We start from the raw sequence: 17,260 nt of genomic DNA, 5'->3' as shown, positions 1-17,260 counted from the left end.
GGGGGTGGGAGGGAGGAGAGGGTGGGTGATGGGTATTGAGGAGGGCACCTTTTGGGATGAGCACTGGGTGTTGTATGGAAACCAATTTGACAATAAATTTCATATATAAATAAAAAAAAAAGGGAAAAAAAATAACCAGATGCGCGGGGGGGGCTGTTTTTATATTTATATTATTATATACTTATAAATTATTAGCTTTTCATATTCTCAGATTTTTAAGATTAAAAGTTTAAGGCTGGTTAATGAATTCAAAATTTTAAATGGACTTAGAATGAATGGCAATAAAGTGTAATGCTTAAAAGCTCAGACTCTGAAATCAGTCTTCTTGGATTAGAATCATTACTGTTGCTTACTAGCAATATGGCCTCGGCAAGTTCTTTAACTTGTCTGTGCTTCAGTTTTGTCATCTGCAAAGTGGATATAATATTAGTACCTACCTCATAAGATTGTTGTGAGGATAAATGAATTAATAAAAAATACTTAGGACAGTGCCTGGCACATCCTGAAGTCTCTGTATGTGTTAATTATTATTATCACTGTTATTAAATTTACACTTGAATTAATGTTGGCATTCATTGTAAAGAATATATTGTTTGCTTTGTAAATATAAACCCCTTTTACAGTTCTTGCATTAAAAATTATCTCTGTATAACTGAAAATAAACAGTAAACTAAAATGACATTTATAAAGTTTTTCATGAAAACTTTTTTTTACAGTTATTTTTTCTTCTCTTTTAGGCACGGAATGTTAACACTGGTGAATTGGCAGCAATTAAAGTAATAAAACTGGAACCAGGTAAACTGAAATTTGATGTTTCTTATTGCTGTAAGCCACCGCATATCTTTAAGGCTGATTTTAATAATGTTTGGTCAGCATTTTCTGATTGTTCCTAACATCTGGGAAATAGAACTGGGGTCTACTCTTTCCTCCTCCTCTTTGAGTTCTGTAGACACCTGACTCAGTTCTTCTTGAAAAAATAACTCATAATGGGGGGAGGAGGAGAACTCCTGAAGAGATTGTTCCTTCTAACTCAGTTGAGCGAACTTGTCACCAGTCTCTAGTGCTGTTTTTCTAGGTTAGCACTGTCCTATACTGAGAGGGCATTGTGATGCCAGGGGGAAAACACTGAACTGAGATTGGAGTGCCTGTAGTCCAGTTCTTTCTGTCCCACACTCTTGCTGTGTGAACTTGGGCAGGTAGCTTCTCTGGGTCTCCTCTGTTTTCTCAGTAGACCTAACCCTCCCATTTTATGAGTCATTAATATTGTAATACTAGTTACCTTCCAACTTGAGCAGCTTATTGTAGAGCCCCTAGATGACTCTGCCTTTTTTTTTTTCTGCTTCAGCTATATTTTCTCTCTGAAATCCCCTACCCTTTACAAAACCCATGTCTTTCTGAGCTAACTACATACCCTTGTTTATCCTCTCTTAAAAGTCCTTCTTCGGGGCGCCTGGGTGGTTCAGTTGGTTGCGCGTCTGACTTTGGCTCACGTCATGATCTTGCGGTTCGTGCTCTGGTGCTGACGGCTCAGAGCCTGCAGCCTGCTTCAGATTCTGTGTCCCTGTCTCTCTGCCCCACCCCTGCTTGTGCTCTGTCTCTCTCTGTCTCTCAAAAATGAATAAACGTTAAAAAATTTTTTTTTAAAATCCTTCCTCTTTTTTTCTCTTTTCTATCATAAACAAGTAGTTGTGCTAAGTGTCTAGACTGAGTTCCACAGTGATGGTACTGCCTTTCTGATGGCTTCCTTCACAACAAATTGATAATACATGAATTTGGTAAAAACAGGTTTTATTCCTGGTGTGAGCAGAAATCCATTTGGTAGTTTTTTGTTTCTGTTTTTGTTGTTTTAAGGAGGGCATTTTTTTTTTTGAAAAGTCCAGATAGTAAAGTATTTTAGGCTTTGTGGACCATATGTGGTCTCTGCATACAGTTACCCCTCTTTCCTCCCTCTCTGTCTCCTTTCTCCCCCTAAAATGTAAAAACCATTCTTGGCAAACCAGGCCACCTGCAGCTGTAGTTTTCCTGCCCTTGATTTAGATCATCAGTAGACTTTTTAGAAGTGCCATTAAGATGAAATTTAAGGATGTGTTGATGGACTGTGATCAAACCACACTTAAATATAATGAATGAAAAAATACTTTCTCAGTTACACATATTTACAGATTTTGTATAGTCTAATTAATACTCTAACATACAAGATAGTTTTTTCTTTGAATCTCCTCTGTTTTTTAGGGGATATTTAAAGTTGGTGAAATCTGAGGTAAGAAAAAAAAGTGAAGATTTGGCATTTGAAGCAGGGTCTTCATTTGTAATCAGTAAGGAGTGGCTCTGTTATTTGATGAAGTCGTCTCTAATTAGAAGCAATTTGTACATACATCATTCCTTCCAATCAGTTTAGTGTCTCCTGTTTCAGGTCTTCCTGCCTCTGCTCTAAGAGCACTTAACCACATCTGTATTGTCATTCTAGAAATGCCTTTCTTTGTTCCAAGGCTTTTGGTCAAGTTTGTGTCCATAGCACTGAACTTAGTGTCTGGTACACGGTACCTGTTCAGTACCTCTTAAAACTTCCTTTAAAAAATTAGGAACTTGAAAAATCTTTCTGTTGATCAAGTCCTTTGTTTTCTGATTAATGCAATGTTTCTGTTGTTAGGATGTGAATCTTAAACTGTCATGTATATGTTGATCATTGTTTTAAAAGTAGAAAATACAATTAAATAAAAAGAAGAAAAATCATTCATGTTCTATCCAGAGATAACAGGGTTATTATCACTTATATGTTACTACATATACCCTTAAGTTTACTTAACATTGGATTCCCTACCTAGATTTTCATAGAAGCCACCTGACTTTGAATACTTTAATTTCACATATCACTTGTTGGTGAGCTTGACATATATGGCCTGGTGTTTAAAAACACAGGTCTAAAGCCAGGCTACTTTGATTGTAGTCCTGGCTTTGCCACATTGCTTAAGCTTTCTGGTTCTGTTTCTTGATCTCTAAAATGGAACTAATAACAGTAGCTTCCTCTTAAGGTTGTTGTAGGGATTAAATGAGCTAATATATCTAAAGCACTTAAAACAGTGTCTGGAACAAAGTACCGTAGTACCTTCTATAGTAAGTAGCTGTTATTACTACTTAACAGTACTCCAGTTCTTGAGATATGACCAACCATATTCCATCTATACCCACCACCCTCCTTCTCCCATTCGTAATTTTGAATGAGACCCCAAATATCAAATCATTAATATTTCAGCATGTATGGCTAAAGGATAAGAACTCAAAGTATAACCACAAACAGGAACCCTTACAGGAACATAAAATGGTGCATCTCCTTTGGGAAAACAGTTTGGCGTTTTTCTTAAAAAGTTAAACATTAATTTGCCAAATGACCCAGCAGTTCTTCTCTTGTGCATCTGCCTGCACGACTTTCACATACAAGTTCATAGTAGCATTATTCACAGTAGCCTGAAGTTGGAAAGAACTGCCCATCAGCTGGTAAATGAAGAGACAAAATATGTCTATAAAGTGAAATATTATTCAGCAATAAAAACAAACTGCTGATGGATGCAATGACATAAATGAACCTAAAAACATGCTAAGTGGAAGGACCCAGACATGAGAGACCACACAGTGTATGATTCCTCTTATGTGAAATGTTCAGAAGAGGCAAATCTGTAGTCAGAAAGTGGATTAGTGGGCTGGTGTGTTTGTGTGTGTGTTTGTGTGTGTGTGTGTGTGTGTGTGTGTGTGTGTGTGTGTGTGGACTAACAGTTAATGGACACGAGGAATCTTATTGGGGTAATATTCTAAACTGGTTTACAGTAATGGATGCACACCTTCATAGATTACTAAAAAAACTATTAAATTGTACTCTTGATATGGATGAATTACATGATTTTAAAATATGCCTCAGTAAAGTGATCAAAATATATAACCACAATACCATTGTTGTCTTTCAACAACTTTAATAAGTTTCCTAATAACAAATAAGTCCCACGTACTGCAATTAGTTGATATGTCTCAAATTTCTTTTATATTTGTATATTCCTTCTTTATCTCTCCTTTTTTTAAAAAAAAATCTCTTTTTCCTTGCAATTTTTTGTCGGAAAAAAAACTAGGTTGTTTGTCATGTAGAATTATTCCCTCAGTCTGGATTTTGCTGATTGCCTCCCTGTGGTGTCATTTAATATGTTCTTCTGCGAATTGGTAGTTAGCCTGAGAGGATTGATAAGATTCAGGCTGGATTTGGAATGTGGTGGAGGGAGACAACTTCATGGTGGCATGTTTACATTTTTCTAAATTAAAATTCTGATGGACTGTCTATGATTTTTGGAAAAACAAAAACCAAATCTGAAATACTTAAGTGTATGTAATGAAGAATTACATCCAAGTTTGTTATTTTGTTCCTTGTTTTTTTGTTTTTTTTTTTTTAAGCAGCTGATATCCAGTTTGAACCTGACACTAAATGAAGACTTATTCAGACATGTGGACAAAATTGTTTGCTTAAATGTGAAGTTAGTGTGTTTATGTCACTGGGACTTACAGTCTTATTCATGTGGCTTTAATTTATATTTGGTTTCCTTAGTCATCCTTTGATTAACCAAAGCCTGTAACATTTTTTTAAACTTTTCGTTTGAATTCCAGTTAGTTAACATAGAGTGTAATGAAAGTAAAAAAAAAAAAATACAATTAAATAAAAAATAAGAAACTAAGCATCATTCATCATTCTACCAAGTGTGTGAACCCTGTCAACAAATACAGTTAAATAAAAAGAAGAAACTAAGCATCGTTCATCATTATTCCAGGTGTATGAACACTGTCAACTTCTGATGATTCTCTGGATTTTCTTGTATGTTTATATACAAACACCCACACATACATAAACATATAGGAACCACACAGTTATGTAGACCACAAAGGGCTGGTGGAAGTTCAAAGATTGGCAAGAGTACACGACTGAGATTGGCTTAATTTGCTTGCCTGCCATGAACCAGTGAACAGGCACCACAGAGGACAAATAAGATAAGGATGCACGTGAGTGGACATGGCTCACCGGGGCGTCCCCAGGTCCTCGCAGAGGGTGGGCTACACTGGTGGTCTGTGCAGTGAGTAATTTGTCAGCCACAAAACCTAGTTTGCCATCATGTATGCTTTCAGGCTTGGAGAGTGACATCATCTGTAGTCAGCAAGTGGTGCAGCTGCTGTTAGAAAAGGCAATTATTTGTTGTGACACTGTTCTGTGCTTTTGTGTTCCATTTCTTGCAGTGTCCTCGGACCTGTAGCAGGCCTGGCCATCGCCTGCCTTACATGTAAACACATGTATGTGTATATGAGTACACTGTATTCATATAAAGGACTTATTTTGTGTATTTGCTTTTCGTTTGGAAAGCATTTCATGAATATTTCTCCGTGTTAACATTTTTATGCCAGTGTTTTTTTAGTTGGCTGCATAGTAGTTGGTTATATAAATCACATTTATTTACTCAGTCCCTAATGATTGTAACACATAAGTTTTCACGGTTAGAAACAGCATTACTGTGTACCTGCGAGGATATCTTTTGTTTTTATACATGATGATTTTGTCATGATGAATTCATAGCTGGTCAGAAGATGTGTCCATTTTTAAGAGTTACGATATATACTAGGAAGGTTGTGCCTGAAATTTCCTGTTTTTTTCCCCCTATACTTTTGCCCACAAAGGGTATCATTAAAATAAAATCTTTACTACTGGGCAGAAATTGATACCTGTTAATTAATTGGCATTTCTTTGTCTTCCGGTAATTGGATTTTTTTTGTGAAGAACTTGTTCATGTCAGTTATTTAACAGAAATGTATTCAGTGTCTACTATGTGCCAGTCTATGGTCTCACTGTCCGGCAAATAGTGGTAAATAAGGCAGACTCGTACCCTTGAAAAGCTTATATTTTAGTTCAAAGAGACAGTAAACATGTGGTGAAACATGTAAACAAATACTTTATGAACTAAAGTAAGGTAATGTTGAAAATAGTGTGGTCATGGGAGGCCTCTCAGAGCAGATGACATTTGGGTTGAGACTTGAATGATGAGAAGATGACAGTCCCGTGACAGGCGTGGGGAAGAGCATTGCAGGTAGCCAAGATCAGATGCAGAGACAAGAATGAGTGCAGCGCAGTTGAGGACAGAGAGAAGGCCTATATGGCTGGATCATTGTGAGCCAGCGGGCGTATGAAACGAAATGAGGTTGGAAAGCTAAATTACAGGTGGCCTTGGGGAGTAGTAAAGAGATTAGATTTTATTTGAAGTGTACTAGAAAAACTTTTAAAGAATTTTTGACATCTGAGCAATGAAGTGGTACTATAAGTACTATTAGTGAAATGGAGAGGACTTAAAGGGTGGATGGAATAAGTAATCCTGTATGTTTTATTAGTAATTCTGTATTTGTTATGTGTGTTTTAGACATCTGTTAGATGACCAGTTGCACATGTTAAATAGGCAGTTTGACATATGCATTTGAAGCTGTGGGAGAAGTTAGGTTAGAGATACAAATTTAAGGGTCCTTGGCATATAGGTGGTAGTTGAAGCTGTGGTAGTGGATGAAGTGCCATAGGAAGAAAGTAGAGAGAAGAGAAGGCTGTCTGGCTGAGGTTGTAACCCTGGATGACTGCAATATTAGAGGCCTGCCAGACGGGGAGAACCCAGCTAAGAGAACTTGAGAACAGCTAACAACTTAGGAGAAATACCTGCTGGGTGTTTTGTCTTGGGAGCTCAAGGAAGAAAGTCTTTCAGGAAGGAGGGAGATGAAACTGTCAGATGATGCTGAGAGATGTGGAGTAAGATCAGGATGGAGACTTGAACATTGGTTTTGGAGACTTGGACAAACATCACATTGGTGGGCTGCTCGAGCAAGTTAAGGGGAGAATGAGAGGAAAGGAAATGAAGGTAGCAGGAAAGATCCGCCTCTCAATGCCTTTTGCTGAAAGGGTAGCAGAGAAATGGGGCATTAGCTAAAGCGGGACCTGGGGTTATGGAGGGTTTGTCTAGAATAGATAATGGTAAGTTATGTTTTGTGCCATTGAGAATAAACCAGTAGAGAAGAAGAAATTGGTGTTGCGGAAGATACTGCAGATAACTCCAGGAATAAAGTATGAGAAAATGAAAAGAGGTAGGATCCAAGGTATAAATCTGAGAGCAAGGAGAAATGATTCATTTTAATAGATAAGGCAGAGGACAAGTATACGCATGTTCGGTGGTGGGTTGATAGTGGGAAGCTTACCTGATTGGGCCCATTTTCCTTTTGGAACTATAGGGCATGGTTATCAGCCCAGAGTGAGAGTTGGAGGGTGTACTGGAGATGTAGTGCTGGAGGTAAAATACGTGAAATAGTCTCAGGGACTGGAAAATGATACATAGAGTAGGATGGTCTGGCATTGATCAGTGACCCATTGAAATACGAAGCTGTAAATTTGTACTCTGTAGATATTGCTATGGTACAAGGGAAAGGAAAGCTGAGGTATCATTGTAATTTTGCTGGCAAGTATAATGGAGGGAGAGAGGTCTGTCTCAGGAGTTAAGGGTGATTGTAAAGGAGTGGTTATATTGCTTGTTCATGGAGTCTGGGCAGAGAAGGACAAGAAATTGGTATGGATAGTAAAAAATGATAAGCTCAATGAGAACAATCCTCGAGATTGGAAAATTGTTGGAATGGGAGAACTTTAGTCAGTCATATGGAAAGATTGGATGACCTGAATGGGATACTTGAAATAGAGGCTTTAAAGGTGGTACATTGGAGGGGCACCTAGGTGGCTCAGCCGGTTAAGCGTCCGACTCTTGGTTTTGGCTCGCACGATCTCTTGGTTTTGGGAGTTGGAGCCCTGCGTTGGACTCTGCGCTGGTAGCACAGGGCCTGCTTGGGATTCTCGCTCTTTCTCCACCCCACCCCCTTTGTACTACTGTCTGTGTCTGTCTCTCTGAAATAAATAAATAAACTTAAAAAAAATAAAGGTGGTGTGTTGGAGCACTTGGGTGGCTCCGTCGGTTAAGCATCTGACTCTTGGTTTCAGCTCACGATTGGTGGATTCGAGCCCCACATCAGACTCTGCTGATGGGGCAGACCTGCCTGGGATATATTCATTCATTCATTCATTCATTCTCTCTCTCTCTCTCTCTCCCTCCCTCCCTCTCTCTCTCTCTCCCCCTCTCTCTCTCTCTCCCCCTCTCTCCCCCTCTCTCCCTCTCTCCCTCCCTCTCTCCCTCTCTCCCTCTGTGTGTGTGTGTGTGTGTTTGTGTGTCTGTCTCTTCCTCTGCCTCTTCCTCTTTCTCTTTCTCTTTCTCTTTCTCCATAATCAACATTAAAAAAAACCGCATCTAATTAAAAAAAATATCTAAAGGTGGTATGCTTATGAAGGATGATGAGATGCCCATGTGAATAGGGTGGGGCTGAAATAGAGATTGTTATAGCTGAGCAGGTTATGCATCCAAGAGGCCTGGGTGTTTTGATGATCATTTATGAGGATGTCGAGGTCACGAAACATGAGTGAAGTAGTGATGAGCCAGGTGCCACAGTGTCAGTGTGTGAGGGAGAATGGCTAAGAATTCCAGAAATGCAGCTACAAGGAGTAGGAGGTGATACCCTGTGACAGCAGCCGCTTCAGGAGAGGCTGGGCTTTGAAGGAGAAAAGGGGAAGGGGTATTTGGAAGCAACAGCGAGGACGGAGGATATCCACCCCACTTCTAGGTCCTGCAGGACGTGAGCAAATTTCTACACCCTGAGAGGACTAAAGAGGAAGCGGCATCCTAGGGGAAAGCCAGCTTTCAGTTAGAATGTGAAGGTGAAGGGAGCCTGAAGAAGGGCTGGAGGATGAAGAGGAGGTCCTGATGACCTGTGAGATCAAAGGATGCCCATTTTTCTATGGAGATACCTGTCTTTTATTGATTGATTTTTTTTTTTAATAGAGAACATTTCTGGGGTGTCTGGGTGGCTGAGTTGGTTAAGCGTCCAACTTTAGCTCAGGTCATGATCTCACGGCTCTTGAGTTCGAGCCCCACATCAGACTCCGTGGCTCTGTGCTGCCGACTCGGAGCCTGGAGTCTGCTTCAGATTGTCTGCCTCTCCCTCTCCCTCTGCCCTTTCCCTGTTTGTACTCTGTCTCTCTCAAATATACGTAAACATTTTTTAAAAATTAAAAAAAAAAAAGAACACTTAAAAAAATGTTTATTTATTTATTTTGAGAGACGGAGGGAGAGAGAGTATCTGAAGCAGGTTCCATGCTGTCACTGTGGAGTCAGACTCAGGGCTTGAACCCACAAACTGTGAGATCATGACCTGAGCTGAGGTCAAGAGTCTGATGCCTAACTGACTGAGCCACTCAGGCGCCCCTATTTATTGATTTTTTTTTTTAAAGGTCTTTTTCTATGACAGGTTTTAATCCTTTGGTAAATTGCAATTTTTTTTCTAGTATGCCGTTAAAATTTTGATGACTTTTGGATACAGGTAAGTTTTTAATTCATATGTAGCTAAACCTATCACTATTTTTCTTTATGCTCTGAAGGTCTTGCTCATTCCCCTTGTTTATTTTTATGTGTGTGCATATTTTATATTCACTTGACTATTGTACTTTTTTCAATATTTAAATCTTTGATCCATGTGGAATTATTGTGTATCACCTGAAGTAAAGATCGAACTTGATTTTTTTTTTTTTTTTTTTTGTATAATTAAGTCAAGCATCTTAGTCCTTCGGTATAATTGGGTCTGTTCTGGGCTTTCTGTTTTAATTTAAGGAATTGCCTATTTATTTTGTTGCTAATGCCACACTGAAACTAGATTTTATTTTATTTATTTAAAAAAATTTTTTAATGTTTCTTTTTGACAGAGAGAGAGAGAGAGAGAGAGAGAACATGAGTGGGGGAGGGGAAGAGAGAGAGGGAGACAGAGAATCCAAAGCAGGCTCCAGGCTCTGAGCTGTCGGCACAGAGCCCAATGCGGGGCTCAAACTCACGGACTGTGAGATCATGGCCTGAGCCTAAGTCAGACGCTCAACCAACTGAGCCCCCCAGGTGCCCTCTGAAACTAGATTTTAAAATAATACTTGTTCTTGAGGCAGATTGATTCAAACAATATTTTTATAGGATTGATAGTGGTATATGTTTGGACAGAGATAAATAATGTATTCAGTGACAGTGGAAAATAACAATATAGGTAAATTTTCTAAAATCCTCCTTTAAATTGCAAGAATTATTTTGACTGTTGTTTGTAAGTTATTTCTCAAATGCACTTATCTCAAATAGCATGCTGAGAGCAGTGTACTCACCATGATGTAACTGATAGTTATAAGTTAAATCCTCAACACCTCATGACAGAGAAATGTTGCCTCCCAGAGAAAGGCTCTCAGCGGCATTTTTTCCTATCGTTTGGTGTCACTTCTTGCTTGTTTTTATCAATAAACATTTACTGACATGCATTAAGATAAATGAAAAGACACAGTTCTTGATTTTGAAGTGTCAGCCCTTTATATCTGCCCCCTTTATCTGCTGTTTCTTTTGCATTGGCGGCCAGGAGATTGGACAGTTAGATTTGTTAAAATGGCATTTACTGAAAAAGTAAATAATGCTATGAGTTTATCAGAAGAACTTTCCTTTGAGCTTTGAGTCCTCTCTTTTGCCTGATCAAGTTACTTTTTGTCTATGCCTGGTTCTCATTTATGTTCTGAAAAGTTAATTACTAAATAAGTGCTTAGTTTTGAAGTCTAATTGTTATTTTGGAAGAGTTTCTGTGATGGGTAGCAAGAATCAAAGAGTGGTATGATGGTGAAGGAATAATGGTTTAGAATGTAAACTTTGGACCCAGAGTCCCTTGGTTGTAATTGAGGCTCCATCACAGTAAGCGCCATGACCTTAGCAAATTACATAACCTGTTTTTATACCCTCCTGCAAAGTGGGTATAGCAGTAGTTCCTATTCATAGGGTTGTTGTGAAAATTAAGTATTTTAATACATTTAAAGCATTTAAAATAGCTATTATTTTTATTAATAGAGACTTAAAATTTTTAAAGTATAATTTCATGTATTGTGAAATTGAAATTAATAAAATTAAGTAAGCTATTATGTTTTCTTTCATTCTAGGAAACAAATGCAATAACTGATTTCTTAAACTGTCTGCTGACTTAATACTATCCCTTATTGTTCTCCTCTGTCCCAACACACACACACAAACACACACACACACACACACACACACACACACACACCCCTTAAACACAGTAGACCTCCTTAGAGACATTTATGCACTTTGAGTTAGATTTTTCTTTGTGATAATCTGGGGGCTGTGGAATAAGGCAAGCTTGGGAAATTATTTCCTTAAGCTTATTTTCTTTACAGTGACTACTCAAATGCAATGAAACCAAGTTCTAGAATTGCCTTTTTTGAACTTAAATATTCTGTCCAGAGTAGGCTATAAAATCCTTGGTGAAGGTGGCTTTTTTTTAAAATTATAACCTTGAGACTTTGTATAGTTCTAGGCACATAAATGCTCAGTAGGTATGTTATTGAATGAGTACTAGTGATCAGCTATATTTTTTTTAATTTTTTTTTTTGTTTATTTTTGAGACAGAGATAGAGCATGAACGGGGGAGGAGCAGAGAGAGAGGGAGACACAGAATCGGAAGCAGGCTGCAGGCTCTGAGCTGTCAGCCCAGAGCCGGACACGGGGCTCGAACTCAGACCACGAGATCGTGACCTGAGCCGAAGTCGGACGCTTAACCGACTGAGCCACCCAGGCGCCCCAGTGATCAGCTATTTAAGTGTCAGACACTGATACTGTCAGATACTGGAAAGGCTAGAGTTTCCAGAATGATGATTTTTTTTAATGCAAAAACATTTTTTGATGTAAAAAAAAAAAAAAACACGCTTATGAGGTCAGTTGCTAAAGTTCTTATACTTTGCCGAAAAAGTAACTTTATAGCCTTTTGTAGGCTACCCATCCTAATTTCTGGAGAAAATGGAGAAAAGCTTTTATTATTTGCAAGATAAAATTAAGTCAGTCTCATGATAAATAAAATTCTTTTTAAAAATTTTAATTTCAGTATAGCTAGCATACATATATATACCAATATATATAGTGTTATATTAGTTTCAGGTGCACAATGTAGTGATTCAGCAGTTCTCTATGTTGCTCTGTGCTCATCGTGATAAGTGTACTCTTAATCCCCTTCACCTGTTTCCCCCATCTCCCACCCATATCTTCCGTCTGGTAACCATCAGTTTGTTTTCTGTAAGAGTCGGTTCTTTAGTTTGTCTCTTTTTTTTTTTTTTTTCTGTTTTTTGTTTCAGATCGATCCTTTAATATGTACATGTTTAGTATTAAAATTAAGTCTATGTCATCTATGTAAGTGGCATTGATAGGCTCTGAAATGCTGGTGGGGAAAGCACAGCTATCATATTAGGTTTGTTTTCTGTTTTCTATGTCAGAGGAGGTATAGGGGAGATTTTGGCAACATAATTCAAGTACACCCAGAAATGTAGGAAATGATGATATGCAGAACTTGGTTTAACAGGAATTCACTTTCTTATTAGTATTTTTCCAGATGGTGGAATTTTTCTTCTGACATTCACATACCCACATAACAATAACAATAATGGTGATAAAAGTCACAGCGACCACTTTTTGAACATTTGCTGACGGCTGCATGCCAGACTCTATACTAAACTCTTCATATGCATTGTCTCCATCCTCAGAGTAACACCTTGCAGTAGGTATGGTATTATCATCCCCATCTCACAGATGTAGAATAGAGGCACAGAAAGATTAATTTGCCTTAGGGCTTTGTAACAGTGAAGCAAATTCAAATCCAGGTTTGTGTTTATTCTAGAGCCTGTGCTATTGTGTATATTGCCTTACAGATACTTCATGGAATGTTGAGAATAATTCCTGGTTCTCCAGCAATGTTCTTTGAAAGTTTTGCCTCTTTATTGAACCCGTGTTCATTTATTTTTAATTTTTAACTAAAAATTTTTATGTGTTTTATTTAAGGTAATTGCAGAGGATAGAAAAAATTATAAGAACAGTACAAAGAATTTTGGTATTTCACCCAGATTTCTCAATACTCAATTTATTATTTTTGCTATATGCTTTCCTACATTAAAAGATAGACTCTTCTCCTGAATACTTTAGTGTGTATTTCCTTTAACGATGAAATGTCATTGTCTTACATAAGAGTACAGTGATCAAAATCAGGAAATTAAGACTGATACGATACCTATTATTTAAACCCCAGACCTTACTCAGATTTTGTCAGTTGCCCCAATAATACCCTTCTAAGGCAAAAGAAAATCCAAGATGATGTGTTGCATTCAGTTCCAGGTCTCTTGAGTTGCCTTTAATCTGAAAGAGTTCTTGAGCCTTTGTTTTGGATTCTAGGTATAGTTACTGCTACTGAAGTATCCTTGTTACTAGGCTGCCTTAAGGGATGGAGTTGGGAAATAGAGGTCCCATGTATGTGCACACACGAATATGGATTTACCCACACCTCCCCCCTCCCTTCTACCCATATGATTGTCTAAAACCAATACCAGTCTAACACCACATGGTTCATTTTCTCCTGTTCATGTTTGTAACTCTCTTCTCCAGTAGAGAAACCTAGTTTCCATTATCCACAGTATATTCATTCCTTTGCTTAATCCTTGAACACAGAAGTAATTTCAAAATTGTTAATCCATATCTCTTTGAGAAATCAACTACTAACTAGAAGTCACTGTTCAGAGTTCTGTTTATCTTTAGAACATATACTGTTCTCATGTTTGGTTCCCTACCACCCTTACCCTTTCATAGTGTTTATGCTATTCATTTGAAGTCTGTGTGGTGTATTAATTTCCTAGAGCAGCCATAACAAAATATCACAAACTAGATGGCTTAAAGAAACAGAAATTTATTCTCTCACAGTTCTGGGAGGCCAGAAATTGAAAATTAAGGTATCAGTGGAGTTGAATCTATCTGAAAGCTCTGGAGAGAATATGTTCCATCCTTCTCCTTCAGTTTCTGGTGATGGCCAGCAATCTTTGGAGTGCCTTGGGTTGTAGAAGGCTTGAATCTCTGCCTTTGTCATCACATACTGTGCTCCCTGTGTCCAAATTTTTCCTTCATATAAGGACACCAGTCATAGAGATCTCCCTAAAGGCCTCATCTTGAGTTGATTACTGCAAAGACCGTATTTCCAAGTAGGGTCACATTTACAAGTACTAGAGGTTAATTAAGACTTCACCATATTTTGGGGGAGGGGGGACACAATTCAACCCATGATATATAGCCAGTTCATTTATTTCTGTTTGTATTCATTTGGGGGATGCCTGCCTCATCTTTGATTTTATTTCTTTTCTTTTAGAGTGTTTTTAGAGCATATGAAACTTTAACATGATTCTAAAAGGCAGAACTATACAAAAAGGAATATTTAGGAAGTATTGTATTTCTGTCCTTTTTACCCTGTTCCTGCTCACCCCTGTCTTTGGTCTCGGGTTTATCCTTTCCATGTTTTTTTGTTGTGCTGTTTTGTTTGTTTGTTTGGTTTTGTTTTTTACCCAAAGGGACAGGTATATGAATATTTTCTTGTTTTCTTTTTTTATTTCACAAAGGGTAGCATACTATAGATATCTCTTTGAATTTTGTTCTTTTCATTTAGCAACATGTCTGGGAAATCACTCCAAAATAGTCCATTACACACACACACACCAAAGTTAATTCAGTCACTGTCCCATGTGTGAGCATTTAGGTTCCAGGGTGTTGCATTTACAAATAATGCTGCTTGAAAAATTTATGTCATCCATATTGAAAAATGCTACAAGGAGGCCTCAGAAACCTGCCAAAATGAAGGAATCCAGACATAATAGGTCTCTTGATGTATGGTTCCATTTATATGAAATATACAGACTAAGTAAATCCTTAGAGACAGAAAGCAGATTTGTGGTTGCTGGGGAAGAGGGAGGAAATGGGAAGTGACTGCTTAAGTGTATAGGGTCTCCTTTAGGGGTGATAAAAATGTTTTAGAATTAGAGGTGATGGTGGCACAGCATTGTGAATGTACTAAATACCACTGAATTGTACACTTTGTTATATGGATTTCACCTCAAAAGTATGTATTATCTGTAAGTTAAAATAGCTACTTATTTTTTCTCATGGGTCTTGGTGCTTTGACATTTCAGCCCTTGAAATGTGCAGTGCATCTTTAAATGCTGAGGTTCATCATTTTAATGATGGTGTGCATAACATATATACATTGCTCGCACATTTTTTTTGGTTGCTTTATCAGAATTTAGAGTAATTTTTTTTCCTCTTTCTCTCATTTTGCAGAGCTTTTGGGTTATGTTTTGTTTTTCTCATACACTGGAGAGAGTTGAAGTCTAATGATGCTGGAGCTTAAAGTATCTGTGGGGAATTGGGAGCATGGTCAGGGATGGGAGTGGGTCATAAAGGATGGAAGCTAGAAAGATATTAAGGCCAGAATGTATACCATGACACTTTCTATGCTATGCCAAAATGTCTGGAGCTGTGGGTCATAGAAGGTTATTAGGGAGAAGACTAATATTTATCCTGTGTTTTAAATATAACTGGCAGTAATAATGACAAATGTACTGAAATGTAAGTTAATACTGGAAATAGGGAGACCAGTTAAGAATTATATTGGGAAGCGTATTAGGGCTCAGGTTAACTGCCATACAAAGAAACTCCAAAATGACCTGAGTAAGATAGACATTTGTTTCTCTCTCATGTAACAGTTCTGAAGTGAGCCCAGACTGGTGCATTAGTACTGTTACATGAGCTTCTTGAGGGATGCCTGTTCCTTCCATTTTATGCCATCACCCAGTAGAACACACATTCACCTGCTGTGTGAAGCAGGGTCATTGGTGTGTCCATCTTTTTCTTGTAGGAACCGAGAGACAAGTATTTTAAGGCAAGCAACTTTTAACTAATGAGTCTGGAAGTCGCACACCAGCTCTGCTCATTGTCCATTCCTGGAAACTTGCTTACATGGTCACACAGATTCATGAGAGGCTAGGAAATGTGTTCTTTAACCTGACAGCTATATGTCCAAGAAGGTAAATTAGAGGTAAAAATAGTAGTCTACCCCAAGAGGCAATTTGGCTGTTATTATGAGGATTTGAACCAAGGTAGTTACAGTAGGGCTGGTTGGAGAGGTATTTAGGAAGTAGAATGAAGAGAGAACGTATTTCCATTGATTTGAGACATGTTGATTATGAGGTGTTTAGAGATTGTTTTTGTAGATATGTATAGTTGTCAGTATGATCTACAGGTCTGGGGCTCAGGAGAGAGGTCTTGGCTGGATGCCTGGATTTGAAAATCATTGGTGTTAGGTAGTAGCTGTAGTCAGTTTCAAAAAGAAAGAAGGCATTGCTAATATTAAATGCTGCTTCAGAATTGATAAGAGGCCTTGGATTTGGATCTTAGAATGACACGGACCTTTGCAAGAGTAATCTTAGCAGAGTCCTGGAATGAAAAATAGATTGGGTTGAGGAATGCATGGAAGTCATGAAAAGGAAACAAACCTGGGACTACTCTTTTAAGAACTTTGGCTGTGCAAAGCAATAAGGGGACTGGTTTAACAAGGGAGAAGAAGGTTAAGAGAGAGTTTTTACATTGAAGTAAGTTTGAGCATATTTGTAGACTGAAAGGAAAGGAGTGGTGATAGAATAAAGGTATCAAAGAGAATATAATAAATGATGAAGCAACGTTCTGGGAAGGCTTGGAAGAAACAGGATCAGGAGGTACCTCTTTTGAAAAGGAAGCGAGTACCTCTTTTGGGATCATATCTTTATAAAGGGCCAAGAGTGGGCACAAATATAAATTAGCTTTAAGGTTGAGTAGAAGGTAGTAAAAGAAGATCTCTACTACAGGGCCTCCATTTTCTCAGATGGAGGAAGCTTTGTCCTTAGCTGAGAGTGAAGTAGAGGTGGATAAGTAGGATATCTGAAAAATAATGGAAATGACTTTTTGTTGTTGTTTAGGAGCCACTGTAGGAAATAGAAGAAGAAACTGACTAGTTACCAGTGATGTGACTGTTGGACGGTGTTATGTGCCTAACTGAAGTTTAGAAATAAACCATTTTTTAATTGTTTCCATTAACACAGCTGTGTTACTATTCAAGAACTGTCATTAGAACATTGCCTGAAAACATTATGCCATCAGTTTTTATGGATTAAAAGTTTCTCTTTTCTCTAGAAATTAGAATTATGGGAAAATTAGTGTTAAGAGAACTAGACAAGGGTAGTACTCTGATGTAG

General features: G+C 38.0%; 1 protein-coding gene across 3 annotated transcripts in view; it reads left to right on the top strand.

The window, feature by feature from the left end:
- The window catches only part of MAP4K3 (mitogen-activated protein kinase kinase kinase kinase 3), a 207,258-nt gene that overhangs the window by 67,708 nt on the left and 122,290 nt on the right, over window positions 1–17,260 (top strand). For all 3 annotated transcript variants that reach the window (XM_040496579.1, XM_040496580.1, XM_040496581.1), the window contains exon 2: window positions 738–795. In XM_040496579.1, the coding sequence (XP_040352513.1) occupies window positions 738–795 (58 nt within the window). The remainder of the gene's footprint in view (window positions 1–737; window positions 796–17,260) is intronic.

Source organism: Herpailurus yagouaroundi, unplaced genomic scaffold, assembly GCF_014898765.1.
Source record: "Herpailurus yagouaroundi ecotype Mexico unplaced genomic scaffold, PumYag 188, whole genome shotgun sequence".
Classification (NCBI taxonomy): Eukaryota; Metazoa; Chordata; class Mammalia; order Carnivora; family Felidae; genus Herpailurus; species Herpailurus yagouaroundi.
The sequence above is the reverse complement of the archived record's forward strand: the minus strand, read 5'-3'. Positions and strand labels throughout refer to the sequence as shown.